Genomic DNA, 15,691 nt, shown 5'->3' with positions numbered 1-15,691 from the left:
GCAACACCAATTTTAGCAGCATTCATATTTTTTTCTTTCTATAATTCTGCATCCCAACGTTTTAATCGGCCTTGTTTATTGTGTGAACTCTGCCTTTCCTTAATAGAATGGAATCGCTTAGACCTTGGCAATGATTTGTTCCAAGTTGCTCTTACACAACACAATCCCAATTCTCGTTACATTATTTTTATATGGAAAATCTACACTACATATTAGTTTCATCTAACTTGTGCCACGAAATGATAACCCTGCGAGATAATATAGCGACGCAAGTAAACGAACGCGGTAAGATTTTTCTCTTAATTATTGATCATATGCAATCGTAGGATTTATTTAGTAATCGAAATGATAGGACAAAATCATCACAAATTTTTTCGTATGAGGGGAAAACCAGAATAATAATTAAATAGTTTTATTCACACGAGCTCTTGACAACCGCTTACATTTATAAAAATCTATTTATCGTTTTCGTTGATGTTTAGAATTACAACAAATGAACATAATAAATAATCTCTCTGCAACATTCAGTTGCAGATATACATTTGTCTTATCATTATGTAGAATATTATGTATAAAATATATATTTCTTATGGATCATTTAATAAAGAGTTTTATGGGTTATTTAATAAAGAGATATCTTATGGATTATATATTTAATAAAAATAATATATTTATCATTTTTTTGTAACTTATTTTTTTAATACTTTTTTAATATGTGTAAAATCCGTTTTGACGACTTAATGAATAATAAATAATAAGTAATTCGTCACGTAATATTGAAATCAATCATATCTCAAATTCCATTAATATTACGACATTGAAATATAATTAATATGTTCTTTTCAATTTATCTGTTAATATCTGTAATTGATTGTGAGAGGAGAAATATAATAGAAATGCTTAGTATACAGATCTAGATAATAAAAGATAATATTGCTTTTTATAAGATATCTGATGTATTTTAATATGCAAATGATATTTCTCTTCCGCAATCTGTCGCATTTTGTATAACGTGGTTACAAGTAACTTTAACTTTTTCTTTAAACCTAATATCGAATATATATTTATCTTGATCGAATATCATTTTCAATGGTCGATATTCGTCTAGTATTATCATTAATTAGACAACCATGCGCGTAATTGTTTATGAATAATAATGATCTGTCGCGCGCGGGAAATAATCACGACCGGTTTCCACATCCTGTTAGACTGTTGATCGATCCAGGATAATCGCGATTACTCCGACATTCTATGGTCCCTTTAAAGCCGCGGGCTCGGAGCTTAAACGCGTATTTTCCAATCAATCGATCAGGCTAATTTTACTAACGATTGATTATCGGGTAGCAGCTTTATCAAATTAGTACCTTCTTAGCTATATTCACAGAATTTCTACAATGTAACCGCGTCATTTAAACGAATTATAGCGAACGCGAATAAAATGTTTTAACGCGATGCGCCGTCTTTTGTGTCATTATTCGTTTAGTCATGGCGCGACGTGACTCAGGCTCGCATGTTTTCTCAATAAATGATAAAAAATATTCTGTTCAAGTGAAAAATGGTGCAACAGAAATATTAAGGGAATCGACGTTAATGTCGCTCAATGAGCCGACGTGTTGTTTACGTTGCAGATACAAAAATTTGTATTTTTGTTTATACAGTTGTAGCGAGACGTATATTACCAGACGAATTTGTAAGCAATGAATTTATTTTCTGTCTTCATGAAGACACACGCGGCGGTTATGCATAATTTTCTTTCGATTTCCTCTCCGAGAATGAAAAAATATAGAAGAGTAATATAATACATTTTTATCACAAGTAATTTTCGTTTTTACTCAACAATTTCGCGACGGCTTGATAACATTCTATTTCAAAACAAATGCAAATGTCGATCTCTTTTAAAAGATCGTCGAACATGATTTGACTAATTACGACTTCCGATGTAAATTTTAATTGTAATCGAAATATCTGAAAATCTTTCACATAGCATCGATTATACTTATATGGGCGAATATTTTTCTTTTTCAAATGATCGACTGACGCGGGGCTTCGGGAAATACCCATCGACAAACTTGATTACCTTCTGCGCAATAATCCGATCGCTTCTTCCTAACCGCTCCATTGTATTCTCGAAAGTAAAATGCCGCGCTTCGTCTTTGAGATTCAGTAAGCTTGATCACTGGTCGAATATGCATGCATTTTATGGATGATTTTGATCTCTATGTTCAAACCATAATTATTTATAACATATATGATATAGTATTTAGAGTATTAATACATTTTGGTTTGTTTATATACAAAATATATAGCATTAATTAAATGCAAATTAAAGAGAAATTATAAAAGAGAAGATTATATACTAATTTCTAGAGATGTAAATATTAAATAATATAATAAAATAAATATTAAAATATATAATTATTAATAAGAAATATTCCAATTATATATATTGTGCTTTTTAATTTATTAATATCGTATAACCATAATAATAAATGCATAAGGTGAAAAATGCGAATATATCCGCAAATATTATATTTTGCTTTATATCTGCGCGTCAGATTCAATGTCGAGACAAAATATGTTTGACTTTATTTAATCATTTGACTCAGCACATATTTCGTATAACCATTTAAATTTTATGACTCATTCATTATTGATGACTGGACGGCGTAACAATCTTCTTCCAAAGATTATTGAACTTATCATATTTAGCCGTTTGCGTGTGTAAAACATTCAAAGATCAGCTCGAATAATTAAAGTGCATCACGATTTCCTTTGCCGGATATCCGCCGCTGGCAACGGCGAGCTTTGTTATGCGAAATATTTCGTAACAGATTGATTGTGTATTGCTTCTCAGTATTATACATATAATTCACACGAGGCGCGCCCTTTTGCAGCAGGGAAAATAGAAAATTATCGCACATTCTTTCTACCTTTGTTTTCAAGAACCTTTCAAATACATATCTCCGGAAATTTCGAAGATAGCTTGTTTAATTCTTTTCGAACCATTAGTAGGTGACACTTTGCTCTCTTTCCTTTCTTTACGAAAAACCGGAATGCATCACATGCATTAACGAACAGTAGTAAGGATCAAGGTAACGAAAAGTGGACTATGATATGTAGACTTAATGGCTGGCGATAAGCTTTTTAACGCAATACCTTTATTGCCTCGTGCCTTATATAAGTGGAACGCATCTCAGGAAGGTTCAGTAAGGGTTGTCAAGTCCTAGTTTCCAGGTTCTACCTTGCGACTCAAGAAATTTTCAAAAATCATGAAGTGGATTCTCTTGTTGGCAATAATCCCCATTATACAATATGGAGAGGTGGCAGGTAAGAGAACCATCATATTCCACAAGTTATTTTTGCTTTATTAGCTAGTCTATGCTAATCTTATGTATTATAATAATAAAAATTTAATAATGTATCAAAAATTTTGATATGTGGTGAATTTTAATGAATTAAAACAATTGCAAGTTTAATTATTTGTGCAATTTTTTGGCAATACTCAAGAAATTTTCGCAGCTGTTAATTAATATGCGAGCAAAATATGTTTGAGTTTATAGAATAGTAAGAATATTATTGTGCCAAATAATGTACTCATTTGATGAATGAATATTGCGACTCATGTAAAAGACAGTAAAAGTAAAACGCAAAACGTTAAACGCATTTTGCATTTTTATGCATTTTTGATAAACCATAGATGAACAGTCGATAGATAAATGATAAATTGCGTATATTGTATATGTAATTAGTTTCATATGATTTATATGACCATGTTTATTGATTAGAATAATAAATGTATTGATGACTAATATTCCTCGAGAAATGTTACAAGCGGGAATACGAGATTGTTTTTTTTTAATTACTTTTCGATTTTCTTCTTTGTTTTAAAAAATATGAATAATACCTATTTTATTTGTGTGATAAGGTATAGATTTATAGAACTCAAAAAATTAATCCTCGTGGCATAAAAAAAATGAAAATACAGGAAATAAAGAAAAAAATCTTTACATAATGGCAACTGATAAATTATTTATAATTTTTCAATGTTAATAGAGATATATTAACTATGTAAATTAATAAAATTAATACAACAATTAACAACTTCTCTTTAACAGTTCAAAGATTCGCGAACTGCTCGAATCACGCTGTTGTTCTGGAATATACAAGAATATTCCAGATTAGTTGTAACAATTTCTTATCTACAATATTCGAGAGATTCTTGGAATGTTCTTTCTCCTGATATTTATGTCTCGGCATATTGTTTCTTCTCTCAATCTCTTCGGTACACATACGGGTCTCTCAAAGTAAATTCTCGGATTACTCGATTATTTTAGCGGATTCTCAGTATTTAAAGAATTCTGTTCAATTTCAAAGTTAAACTTTGAATCATTCGATAAAACTCAAATTAATAATTATTCGAAACAAAGATTATAAAAATGTATAACTTATTGCAAAGAATACAATATTTTCCCCAAAATAATTAAAAAGATCAACAGAATTCTGGAAATGTATTTATTCAATTCTAACTGATTACTGATTTATATACGTATTCCATATGTAAACTGAGTGCAATATTTAACTTATTTATCCGTTCCTATATCACATAAACCATTTATTGATTTAATAATACGTTAAGTATTAATAATATAATAAATACTAATTATATAATGCATTAAATATTAATTGTAATAACAGAGTAATATGAAATACGAAATTAATAACTGTATGTGACATTTTAGAAGTTGCTTTATTTCGATTAGAAATTTTTTATATCGACTATAAATTTCTTAATCACTTTCTTTTAATAAATATTTAATAGAAGTATTGAAATCTTCGAATAAATTAATACAAATATATATTATTATGTAGGTTATCCTCAAAATCTGATAATAACATATTTAAAAAACCGTGATCCTATTGAGTATACTCCTGCTGACAGGAATAAGTTGAAATCTCCGGAAAGTAACTGCGATTACTGCCATCTTAACGATATTATAAGGGCGGCCTACGAAGGTAAATTCCTGAGACACATATATAATATTCTAATGTATAAAGCATATATTTATTTATTATGAACAAATATGTGATAATTAAACATTTTATTTACCAGCAAGTAGGAAAAAAGACCAACAAACAGGTCATATGTTCGAGTATCCCGGGTCATTCGATGAGCCATTCCAAGATGTATTTCTGTCCCGTTCAGCAAGATCGCCAAGAGTGGAATTGCCATATTTAACCAATTCGTTCGATAATGATCTTGCTGATATCAAACTAAGTTTGAACATTTTAGAAAAAAAGTATAAATTCGTTAACGAATTTTTACAGAAGGCCGAAGGTAAATTCTTGAGATGCATATATAATATTCTAATATATAAAACATATATTTATTTATTAAGAACAAATATGTAATAATTAAACATTTTATTTATCACAGCAAATGAGGAAAAAGAAGATTGGTTCCCATGGACAGCGAAATCGATATTGTCATATTGGCCGAGGGTGTTCGATGGTGATACAGATTATATCCAGCACAAGTTGGAATTGATAAAAATTAACTACGAACGCGTTATCGATAATTTAAAAGAGTTGGAAGGTAAATTCTTGAGACGCGATATATTATATTCTAATATATAAAACATATTTATTTACTAAGAAATATGTGATAATTAAACATTTTATTTACCAGCAAGGAAAAAAGAACAACGAACAGGTTATATGTTCAAGCATCACGGGTCATTATTCGATGATGCAATCGAAGATATTATTCAGTCCCGTTCAACAAGATCGACATATTTAACCAATTCGTTTAATGATGCTCTTGATCGTATCAGAATAACGTTGAACATTTTAGAAACAAACTATAAATTCATTAACGAACTTTTAAAGAAGGCCGAAGGTAAATTCTTGAGACGCATATATAATATTCTAATATATAAAACATATATTTATTTGTTAAGAACAAATATGTAATAATTAAACGTTTTATTTATCACAGCAAATGAGGAAAAAGGACAACAAACAGATCAGATATTATTAATCGAGGAATCAAGCAAATATAAACCTTATTTCGTTCGGATCGCATCGACAGTGGAATTATCGATATTGTTTTTGGAACAGGCGTTCGATAGTGATAAAGCTTATATCGAGGACGAGTTGGGATTGTTAAAAACTAACTACGAAAGCGTTATCGTTAATTTAAAAAAGATCGGAGGTAAATTCTTGAGACGCAATATATTATATTCTAATATATAAAACATATATTTATTTACTAAGAACAAATATGTGATAATTAAACATTTTTTTTATCGCAGATTCAAGAAAAGCAAATAGCCAAAAAGATAAAAAGGACCCGTCTCCATCAGAGAGTATCGTTTCGAATAACAACATACAAGAAAATGTGACTCAAACAATTCCTACGCCGGATAAATCGACGAACACTCAAAAGCCTGTGCCAGCTAAACATGACGATAAAAAGGATAAACTTGTTGGTGAAAAAGATCCATTACATATACCTGAAATCGCACCAAACAACAAAACACCAGAAAATGTAATAATAATCCCAGTTGAATCGACAACCATTGAAAAACTTGAATCGACAACCATTAAAAATGAAGAAAAGCCTGAACAAGTTGAACAAGAAGCTAAAAAAGATACGTTTGTATCAATAAAAAATGATAACAACGAAAAGGTTGAGTCATCGCTCGTTAAGAAGATAATAGTGTCGGATCCACTAAACCCTGAATTTTCATTGGAAGAATTTCTCATTTCATTGGAAGAGAAGAGAAATTACGGCAGAATGGGAACATTACGAGACACCGGAACGTCAAATTTATAATTGCAAATAGATCTATAGAATTAAAGAACATTAGGAGACACCGGAACGTCAAATTTACAATTGCAAATAGATCTATAAAATTAAAGAACATTGAAATGATAGTAATAAGTTAAGAAATCAATAATATTATACGTTTTTATATTAAAGCATTTAAATTTTTAAATATAAGCATTTTATCTTCTTTAAATTTCAAATAGTTCTTATATCTTTGTTTCTTCAAAAATAAGTTGCTCCAAGAATTCTACTCGTTTCTTTCATGTATGATTATAAAGATATTATTGGGGGAATATATATTATTTTATTGCGAGTGCATACAAGGTAAACAAAATAATATTTGAAATTGAAAATGAAGATATTTTCCTAGGTTAAGAGTTCTTCTATAGATTTTACATGATTTTATATACATTTATACATTACATGATTTTATAAATATTAAATTGAAATATATAAGTTACATATTATTTATTAAATAATCGTTATACATAATTTATCCTTATAACTTTAATCAATTTTATTACAAACATTTCAGAACTCCGTAAAATCTACTATGATAAGAATTATTACGAAGGATTAACAAAATTTGCTTGTAAAAGTTGATTAGATATCTTCGAAACCATTATGATATACTCCAACTTAACGAGATATACATTAAATAATCCAAAGTTTTATTTATTGATCCTTGATATCTTTTTATCATTGAAAATCACATTTCTTTCTCATGATTCGCGTCATTGCGCAACAATTCACCTGAGGAGTATCACGTAGATGAACGCGTCCTGCATTGTAATAATCATTCTAAGGCCGTGCATAGTTATTAAAAAAGGGCAGAGCGTTGCCACGATCAAGTCAGAACGTTTTCAGAGATGGCGAAGAACGTCGGTAGCATCCTCCTGCTAACACTCGTGTTATCGTTTGGACGAGCAGGTGAGAAAAATATCTCTGAAAGTTAAAGGAATAAAAGCGTCGCGCGCATGTCGGTATCGACGACCTCGAGGAACGAATTTATGTGCGACGTGTGTTATTGCGAGTGCCATATTAGCTGAAAATATTCTTTTTAAATCTGTTATACACGTGCTATAGTGAATACAGTATGTCCTCGTTACAATATTGATGGAATTTTATAATCTCTGACAAATATATAAATCGCTATAAAATTCCCAGATTCTAAAAATAAAGAAAAATATTTATTGATATTGTTAGCTATTTTTTATAAGTGTCTTGTGACACTTTAATATCTGAAAGATTTAATATTCGACAGATTAATATAATTTAACTTTAATAAACTAACATAATGTGAAGAATTAACAGTATATAAGCATAAAATATGTTTCGAATTTATTCAAAATAATTGTTATTATATAATTATGAAGCATCTTTGTACTATTATTTCCGAAAAGCGTGAAAAGAGGCAAAGTCTGTGTAAAAAAAGTAAATTATCTCTAACGCGCTATATAATTTTCTAGCTAAATTACATACAAAACTTATAATTAATGTATAACAAATGCAGTTTTTGTGTGAGCATGTTCACACTCATCGCTCATCCGCATATGGTACTAGGAAAAATAACAGAGCTGCAAAACAATAGAATAGTAGAAACTGTAATTAACAAGATAATGATTCATCATGAAAAATGAGTAGTCAACAATGTTTATCTGATTGCAATTTTATATGAAACGATTACATGAACAAATGTAATTCGTTTATTAAAACTATTTAACAATATATCTATTCAAGTATATGGCAATGCATCTTTTACATTATGTTATAAAATATTGTTTTTCTATTTAATTTAAATTAAATATTAATTTAAATTAGTATAATCAAGATTTCGTATTATTTCAAAGAGAGAAAGAGAGAGAGAACAAGAGAGAGATAATTATTATTATCAAATTAAATCACAGGAAAATGTATTTATTATATTCGTGCATTTATTATATTCGTGATACTCGTTAATAAAAAGTGTTACATTTTGGAGATTAAGAATGCTGTTTTCAAATTTCTCTTCATGAGTGAATTATATAATTATACAATTATGGAAACAATTTGATAAAATAGACGAAGAATAGACGAAGTTTTTCCCTTCGTCTCCTAGTTTCTAGACACTTGAAAAAACATTTTCATTGAACAGACGAGCACGAGCGACGACGAAACACGCCACCGGAACTAACACCGGGGTTAGTCGTCAAAATGTCGAGTGATGAAGAACCCCAGTCGCGTTTCCTCTCCTTCATCCCTGTCACGGCAACTGTCAGTTTGAACGCGGGAGGCAACAATGCGCATTCTGTCAGTCTGGGCGCAAGCCTCGACGGTATTAGCCTCTCGGAAAGTAACAGTTACAACCATCCCACAAGATATGGAATTGATGGGTGAATATGGAATAATTTAAAATTTATTTAAAATATTTCCTGAATATATCTCCAGTTAAAATTTTTTAGTAATATTTATTATTTAATTTTATACGTGTGAGACGTATAATTATTTTTTTATAATTATGTTTTTCGAATGCAAATAATATTTTGAATTAACTTATTTTCTCTGTAAGAAAAAATATATAAAAGATAATTGTTATTTTTCAGATCTGCTGTTTCCGTAAGTAAATCTGAGACTGTTGCCGCAGGATTATCAGGAATCTCTACGGCAGGCGCGAAAGCCTATAGCGACAGTGGCAAAACCGAAAGCCATTCATACAGTTTCGGTCAAGCAACCGCAACTTCTTTCGGAATAGTCGAAAATGGACATGCGATTACCGGTGCTACATCTTCCGTTGGTGCCTCACAATCTTCTGCTGCAACTGGTGGCAATCGAGGACAATTCTTCCCACAAGCTGTCGTCAATATGCAATATCCATATCGGCCGACATGGAACAATGTTGGTCCAAGCGATGGACGTAATGGCAAGTGGGGTCGATTACATATTCTTTTCTCTCTTTTATTGTCTTCAATTCTTATCATATAAATTATTTATACATAAAAAATTCGGGGGAATATGCTCTGTTAAAGCCAAATAATTGTTATTTATAAAATGCTTTCTGAATATTATTATATAAATTTTAACGTTTGATTTTAACTGTTAAAATATTTGAAGATTAAAGTTCAATATTTCCTCACATTCGGGATTTAAAATTCAATATTTCAGATCGACCCACATTGACCATCTGGAAACCACATGATGAAACACGACCGACATTGAATATCGATGCGTTTGGCACGTCCAGACGAGAAGAAAAACCAACGATTCGTATCCACATGTGGCGACCTGATCATCGAATATTTTCCCGGCCAGATCTATCGATCGAACATAAACCGCGCGATTCTTGGACTGATCAAACTCATGGATCGACGGGTCGTCAAGTAAGTTCAAACTCTTTCTCTTACGGTTTCTCGACCGATGATTCGGTCTCTTAGGGCAACGTAGGTCTTACGAATTTTATGTCCTCGTCAATCGGTCAGGAATATACCTCCGGGAACACTCGAAGTTGGGAAAGTGCGACTTCCAATCATGTTTCTAGTGGTTCTTTCGGTGAAGACAATTCCAAGAGTACATCGACCTCGGGACGCCAAGGTGGGAATTCCGTGACGCGGGTCAACGCTCAAGCAATTGCGTCGTCCGTAGAAGAATTCTTCCCTAAAGATGGGAGTGTGCAAAGTCAGATTATACCATTGCAATACGTCGGAAGCAAAGATTCTGAGCAAAGACAACCTGACAGTGATATATTATCTGATCTCGCGCAGGCTGTTGGCGAATTGCTCGATGTTGTATAATGGAAGGGAAAAGAAATGTTTACTTTTATATCAGTTTGAATTTTGTATTATGATAGATATTTTTGTATTTATTGTATAGCCAATCTCAATAAAGCGATCGATTAAACATGCATTTCATACGTTTCTCGTCTCCGTAATATCTTTTATCAATAATGAATTATAAAACTTGTGATGATACCGATATTCTTCAATAACTGATATTTTTTTAAAGTTGCAATAATTGTACGTTTATATACTCATTTTTTATAAACATCTTAAATAAATTTATTTTGTCCATCTTCAATTTTTGTTATTATTAATAATTGTATTTTAGTAGTAAAAATGATAAAACGTATCCGGCAGAATGTAAAAGTGGCTACAGATGACAGCACCAATTGAGTTACGTTAGCAATTACCGTGCACCCGGTTCGTGATGTAATTTATTATTTCTCCCATCATTTTAAAATTCTGCGTGCTTTATCGTGCTTCTTGGAAAATGATTCGCGAGAAGATAAGTTATAATGAGATATGAACTTCTCTCTCTCTCTCTCTCTCTCTCTCTCTCTCTCTCTCTCTCTCTCTCTCTCCGCACAATGCAAGATCAAAAAAATCGAAAGAAAATAATTTATTAAATCTTTAATTCCTACGAGGAACTTGATAAATTGATTATGACGCTCTTTCTCTCTCTAGAATGTATGTTGGTATGTAGTGATTGTCATGATAAACATATAAATATTATTTATATGTTTATCATTATTAAAAAGCTGATACATTAAATGATTTTTTCAGATAAATATTTATATGTTTATCATGTCACTTGATTCCAATTTGAAAGTAGGAGAAGATCAATAATATGGAGGATTCTGAAGGTCGAGATGTAATTTTGAACTTTCCGCGACATCTTTGAAAGAGCTGATGGTTTGAATATCTTATGGAGTAACTGAAGAATCTGTCGTATCCACGGTGTTAATAATCCTTAGCAATAATATCAACAGATGGTACATGAGTTAAGCTCATTGATACAGGTACACATTGGTACAGTATTATAATGAAAATCTAGCATTATTTAACATAAAAATAAAATGTAACTTGTACAAAAAATATGTTAAATAACATCACTAATAATGCAATGCAAAAAGATCTATAATCGACAAAAGTTTGTCTGAAATGCAAGTATAGTTTCATTTAAGAATTAAATATTTATCTGAAAAAATCATTTAATGTATCAGCTTTTTAATAATAATAAATATATCTCATTTAATTAAATTATTCATTGCGCAGAAGAATCTTGAGATTAAGTTAATTTTTTATGAAATTACAATAATGAACGTGATAGCATATTTCTTTTATTCGTACATCATTAAATCAAATGATGACAGCAGTTAATCACATATATGAATTTAAATAGCAACTATCTTTCCATGAATTTGACTTCTTAGAAAGATGTTGCGCTCATCTTTGCATCTTTTGATTAGATATATAAATGGAAAAATTTGAGCTTTTCGAAAAATCGAAAACGAATAAAATAGCATTCAAACGTTTATCTATAAAACGGAACGTTTCGATGTCTTTCTTTAAAAATATTATTATCTAAAAAAATTATAAGAAATTTATAAGAAATACGAGATCAGAGTTATCGATGAGGAACCTAATCGAATCAACGATGAATCTATGAGAAGCCTGAGATACATTATGCGATTCAAGGCCTCGGCACTGACTCATCTCAGTTTGACTCACAAAAACCTACGGCGAGAATAATTATCGTGGAACCGGTCGGGGATTATCCGCGAGATTCGATTATTCGTACGCTACAATTAACGTAGAACGAACGGACGTTTATTTAAGAGGCACAAGGTTGAGGCTATCACATATCAATAGATTTTTATTTGATGATATTCGCGCTAACTAATAATGTTATGACATAGTGGCAGACACTTGTAATAAGATTTAAAAATTAATGTAATAACCGATAATCAGTACTGCTTATCTTGTTTCTTTTTTTTTAAATTGATACAAAGTTAGCAATACCGTTCGGAATGACTAAGTTGTTGATAACAACGCAAGAAAATTCCCTGGGTATTTTAGAGAGCGTGCAGTTAATTTTCTAAGCTATAAGATAATTGTATGCTTACGAGCAAGCATACACAACATCGTCTAACTTTTTCATATTTGATGTTCTCCGAACGCTAATATTTGAGCTGAACAAAAAGGAGAATCGTCAAATTAAAACGTTTAATAATCTAAAAACTTTTAATAATCAATACTATTGACACAATAGAACTTTAAAATTAAAAAGCAAAATCGCGTTTTTAATTCGAGCATATAATTATTTTGTAAAAATAAAAATAAAAGAGTAAAAATAAATATTGTACATGTAATCTCATTTAAATATATTAATCTATTTTACATAAAGTAAAGTTAGACATTCATGTTGTAAAAAATGTTTCTTGCAACGGTACACACATACATGATATCCAATAATAATTATAAGCCTACTATTTATAATTATCTTGCTTTTATGATTTTTTTTGTACATGCTCATTTAAATCAGCAAACTGATAATCTTCGATATCAATTTGAATCGTGAGAACAATCTACAAAGAGGAATGCGTAATATTACTTTTTCATTCGGAGTAAATTTGTTTTGAAAAATTTCCGCGCATTAAACATCATAGCAATTATGTAGATTTATATACAATTAATGCTAAAAAAATAACTACGACGAAAATTCAAAATAAAACTATTTTCATATAAATTGTATTCATAAATAAATTATAATATGTTTTATTAATCCATATTAAATATGTGGAACACATGCATCAATTATACTAAATTTAGTTAATTTTTATTATTTTAGGAGATATTTAAAATATAAGGAAATACATATTCAAAAAATAGAATATTTCGCATTATACTAGATTATTACGAAAATTTATGATCTGCTAATTGATTGAAGAAGGATCATTTTCATCGAATCAATAATTTTCTTTAAAGGGATTTTCGTTACGGCTCTCCATCATCAGAGAGTGATTATAAATTCTGAATTTGATATATCTTCAGTCAAGGCTAAATGTATTCTTTCGCAGTCGCCAGGAAGATGATATGTGACAATATATCTCGGCCACTTGTTCGCGGTTTTACTTACGCACAATTCAAATAAACCAATTATACGATATGTTAGATATTTTCACTAAGTATAGCCGTAAGTAATTATGGACCATTCTAGAAAAATCGAATCTGCATAATATTTTCTTAGTAAATCTATTCATTTCCGCCCGCAAACGCGCACATCGTGTTATTGATGACGTAAGTAAAAAATATTATTAAACAGAATATTTAATTGATACGTTATAGCGCACACATGACGAAATTACCGATAAGAATACACGTAAACATGAATAATATTTTACAAAGCTATTATTTTGTGTGTATATATGTGTATGAAGAGAAAGAAAAAGAAAGAGAAGGAGAGAGAGAGAGAGAGAAGCATATATGTGTGTGTGTGTGTGTAAATTGTTAAATACGATTATCGAATATCATCATTAATTATCATATATAAAAATATATATTAGCGTAATTTTTTGTTGTAAATTGCATCTTGAATAAAAATGTAGTGTTAACATATTGCATCATATATTCGCTTAAAATACTTGGAAACTCGTTTTCTGTTTTTAAGAAGCAAAATGATATGTATATGATTGATGTGATAGGATATGCGAAAATTTACACATGAGCTTGGTAATATGATCGGCGGATGCAACACACACAAATGTTATTACGGCTTTAAGAAGCAAGCAAGAAAATATTAACTGGATCCGCATATAATTTGATCATTACTTCAAACCGCAGCGCTAATCATAATAGAAATTAATAGCCTCGACGCAATTAAAGTGATTTCAAATTAAAAAAAAAGTACAAGTTATATCTTTTTAGAAAAAAATATTACAATTAATAAAAATTAATAAAAATGAAGTTGTTTCGAAATTAATAAGTCAATAATTTTTTTAATGAAGGAAATTTACAGTGAGAAGAAAAAGAGAAAAAAATTAATTTTAAAATAATGCTATAAATAGACAGAGAATTGCGTTTTTTAGTATTTTTGATATATTTTGTATGTGAATCACGGATTCATTAAGCGTGACGGGAAAGAATACTAAGATTTCCCAACGTTAATTATCTGAATATATACATACGCTCAAGCTAGGAAATCTTGAGCCAGCATTCCATGTTTAATGTATGAAAACTGTTTAATTCCGGCAATATACCTCGATACCAGGATTTATTCTACTATTAGTTAAAGTGTATAACGCAATAATTATTGAATAATTATATATATCGTATTAGAATATATACGATAAAAATAACATGAAAGACCGAAAAAATGTAGATAATAAAAGTGGTTATTAAGTTTAACGATGAATTGATGAACAACAACATGCCTGTATACTTCATTATGCATAATAACGCTATTCGGAAACCGGTATATCACCGTTTATACGATATTCTTGGTAGTCATTTATTAAAAGATTTTAGTAGTTCTTTAATGAAGACTAAATCCTCTCTCTCCCTCTCTTTTATTTTTTCATAATATTTCCGTCACTTCCTCATGATCTAACAACACCTCAGATGCAATAAAGAGTGATTGATTACGTGATTATTAATTTTTTTTGATTTTTTTTTGTCGCGCACGTGCTCGATAGTATCAATATTTATGATTTAATAATATTATTATTAATACCAATTATTCTTCATTCGCTCAGTAATATTTATATTATTTCTAAAATGAAGAAATTTATAATATATATAAAGAGTTATGAGAAAAAGAATACGTTTTGTACATATTCTTATTCCAATTATATGTTTCAGTAATTTCTCTTCAAAAAATATATTCATAATTTTATAAAAAAATTTATATACATATAATAGCAAAACACACATATATTATTTTTTGGTGTATTTTTAAAAACTTATTCATTTTAAACATTTATATTAAAAACAAATTAATACTAAATATTGTAATATAAACCTATATATAATTTTTATTTATAAAATATACACTATACTAATTCAAAAAATTTTTCAAAATTTATCGCAACTTTATTTTTTATACCTTTAA

At 29.7% G+C, this 15,691-nt stretch overlaps 2 protein-coding genes across 2 annotated transcripts; both read left to right on the top strand.

The window, feature by feature from the left end:
- The first annotated feature begins 238 nt into the window (after positions 1-238).
- On the top strand, positions 239-7,248 carry LOC145962777 (uncharacterized). The gene is made up of 8 exons (XM_083084123.1): positions 239-285; positions 3,235-3,327; positions 4,870-5,013; positions 5,111-5,335; positions 5,435-5,593; positions 5,687-5,896; positions 5,996-6,211; positions 6,312-7,248. The coding sequence occupies exons 1-8, from the start codon at positions 240-242 to the stop codon at positions 6,833-6,835; spliced, it is 1,617 nt and encodes a 538-aa protein (XP_082940249.1). The 5' UTR covers position 239; the 3' UTR covers positions 6,836-7,248.
- Positions 7,249-7,668: 420 nt separating this feature from the next.
- Positions 7,669-10,713, top strand: LOC145962791 (uncharacterized). Its single transcript, XM_083084151.1, has 5 exons — positions 7,669-7,759; positions 8,964-9,201; positions 9,412-9,728; positions 9,971-10,185; positions 10,285-10,713. The coding sequence occupies exons 1-5, from the start codon at positions 7,699-7,701 to the stop codon at positions 10,594-10,596; spliced, it is 1,143 nt and encodes a 380-aa protein (XP_082940277.1). The 5' UTR covers positions 7,669-7,698; the 3' UTR covers positions 10,597-10,713.
- Positions 10,714-15,691: the final 4,978 nt, after the last annotated feature.

Source organism: Camponotus vicinus, unplaced genomic scaffold (assembly GCF_025532165.1).
Source record: "Camponotus vicinus isolate PSW18456_S1 unplaced genomic scaffold, iyCamVici1.0 SCAF_12, whole genome shotgun sequence".
In the NCBI taxonomy this organism is placed as follows: domain Eukaryota; kingdom Metazoa; phylum Arthropoda; class Insecta; order Hymenoptera; family Formicidae; genus Camponotus; species Camponotus vicinus.
This window is presented reverse-complemented; position numbering and strand designations above follow the sequence as displayed.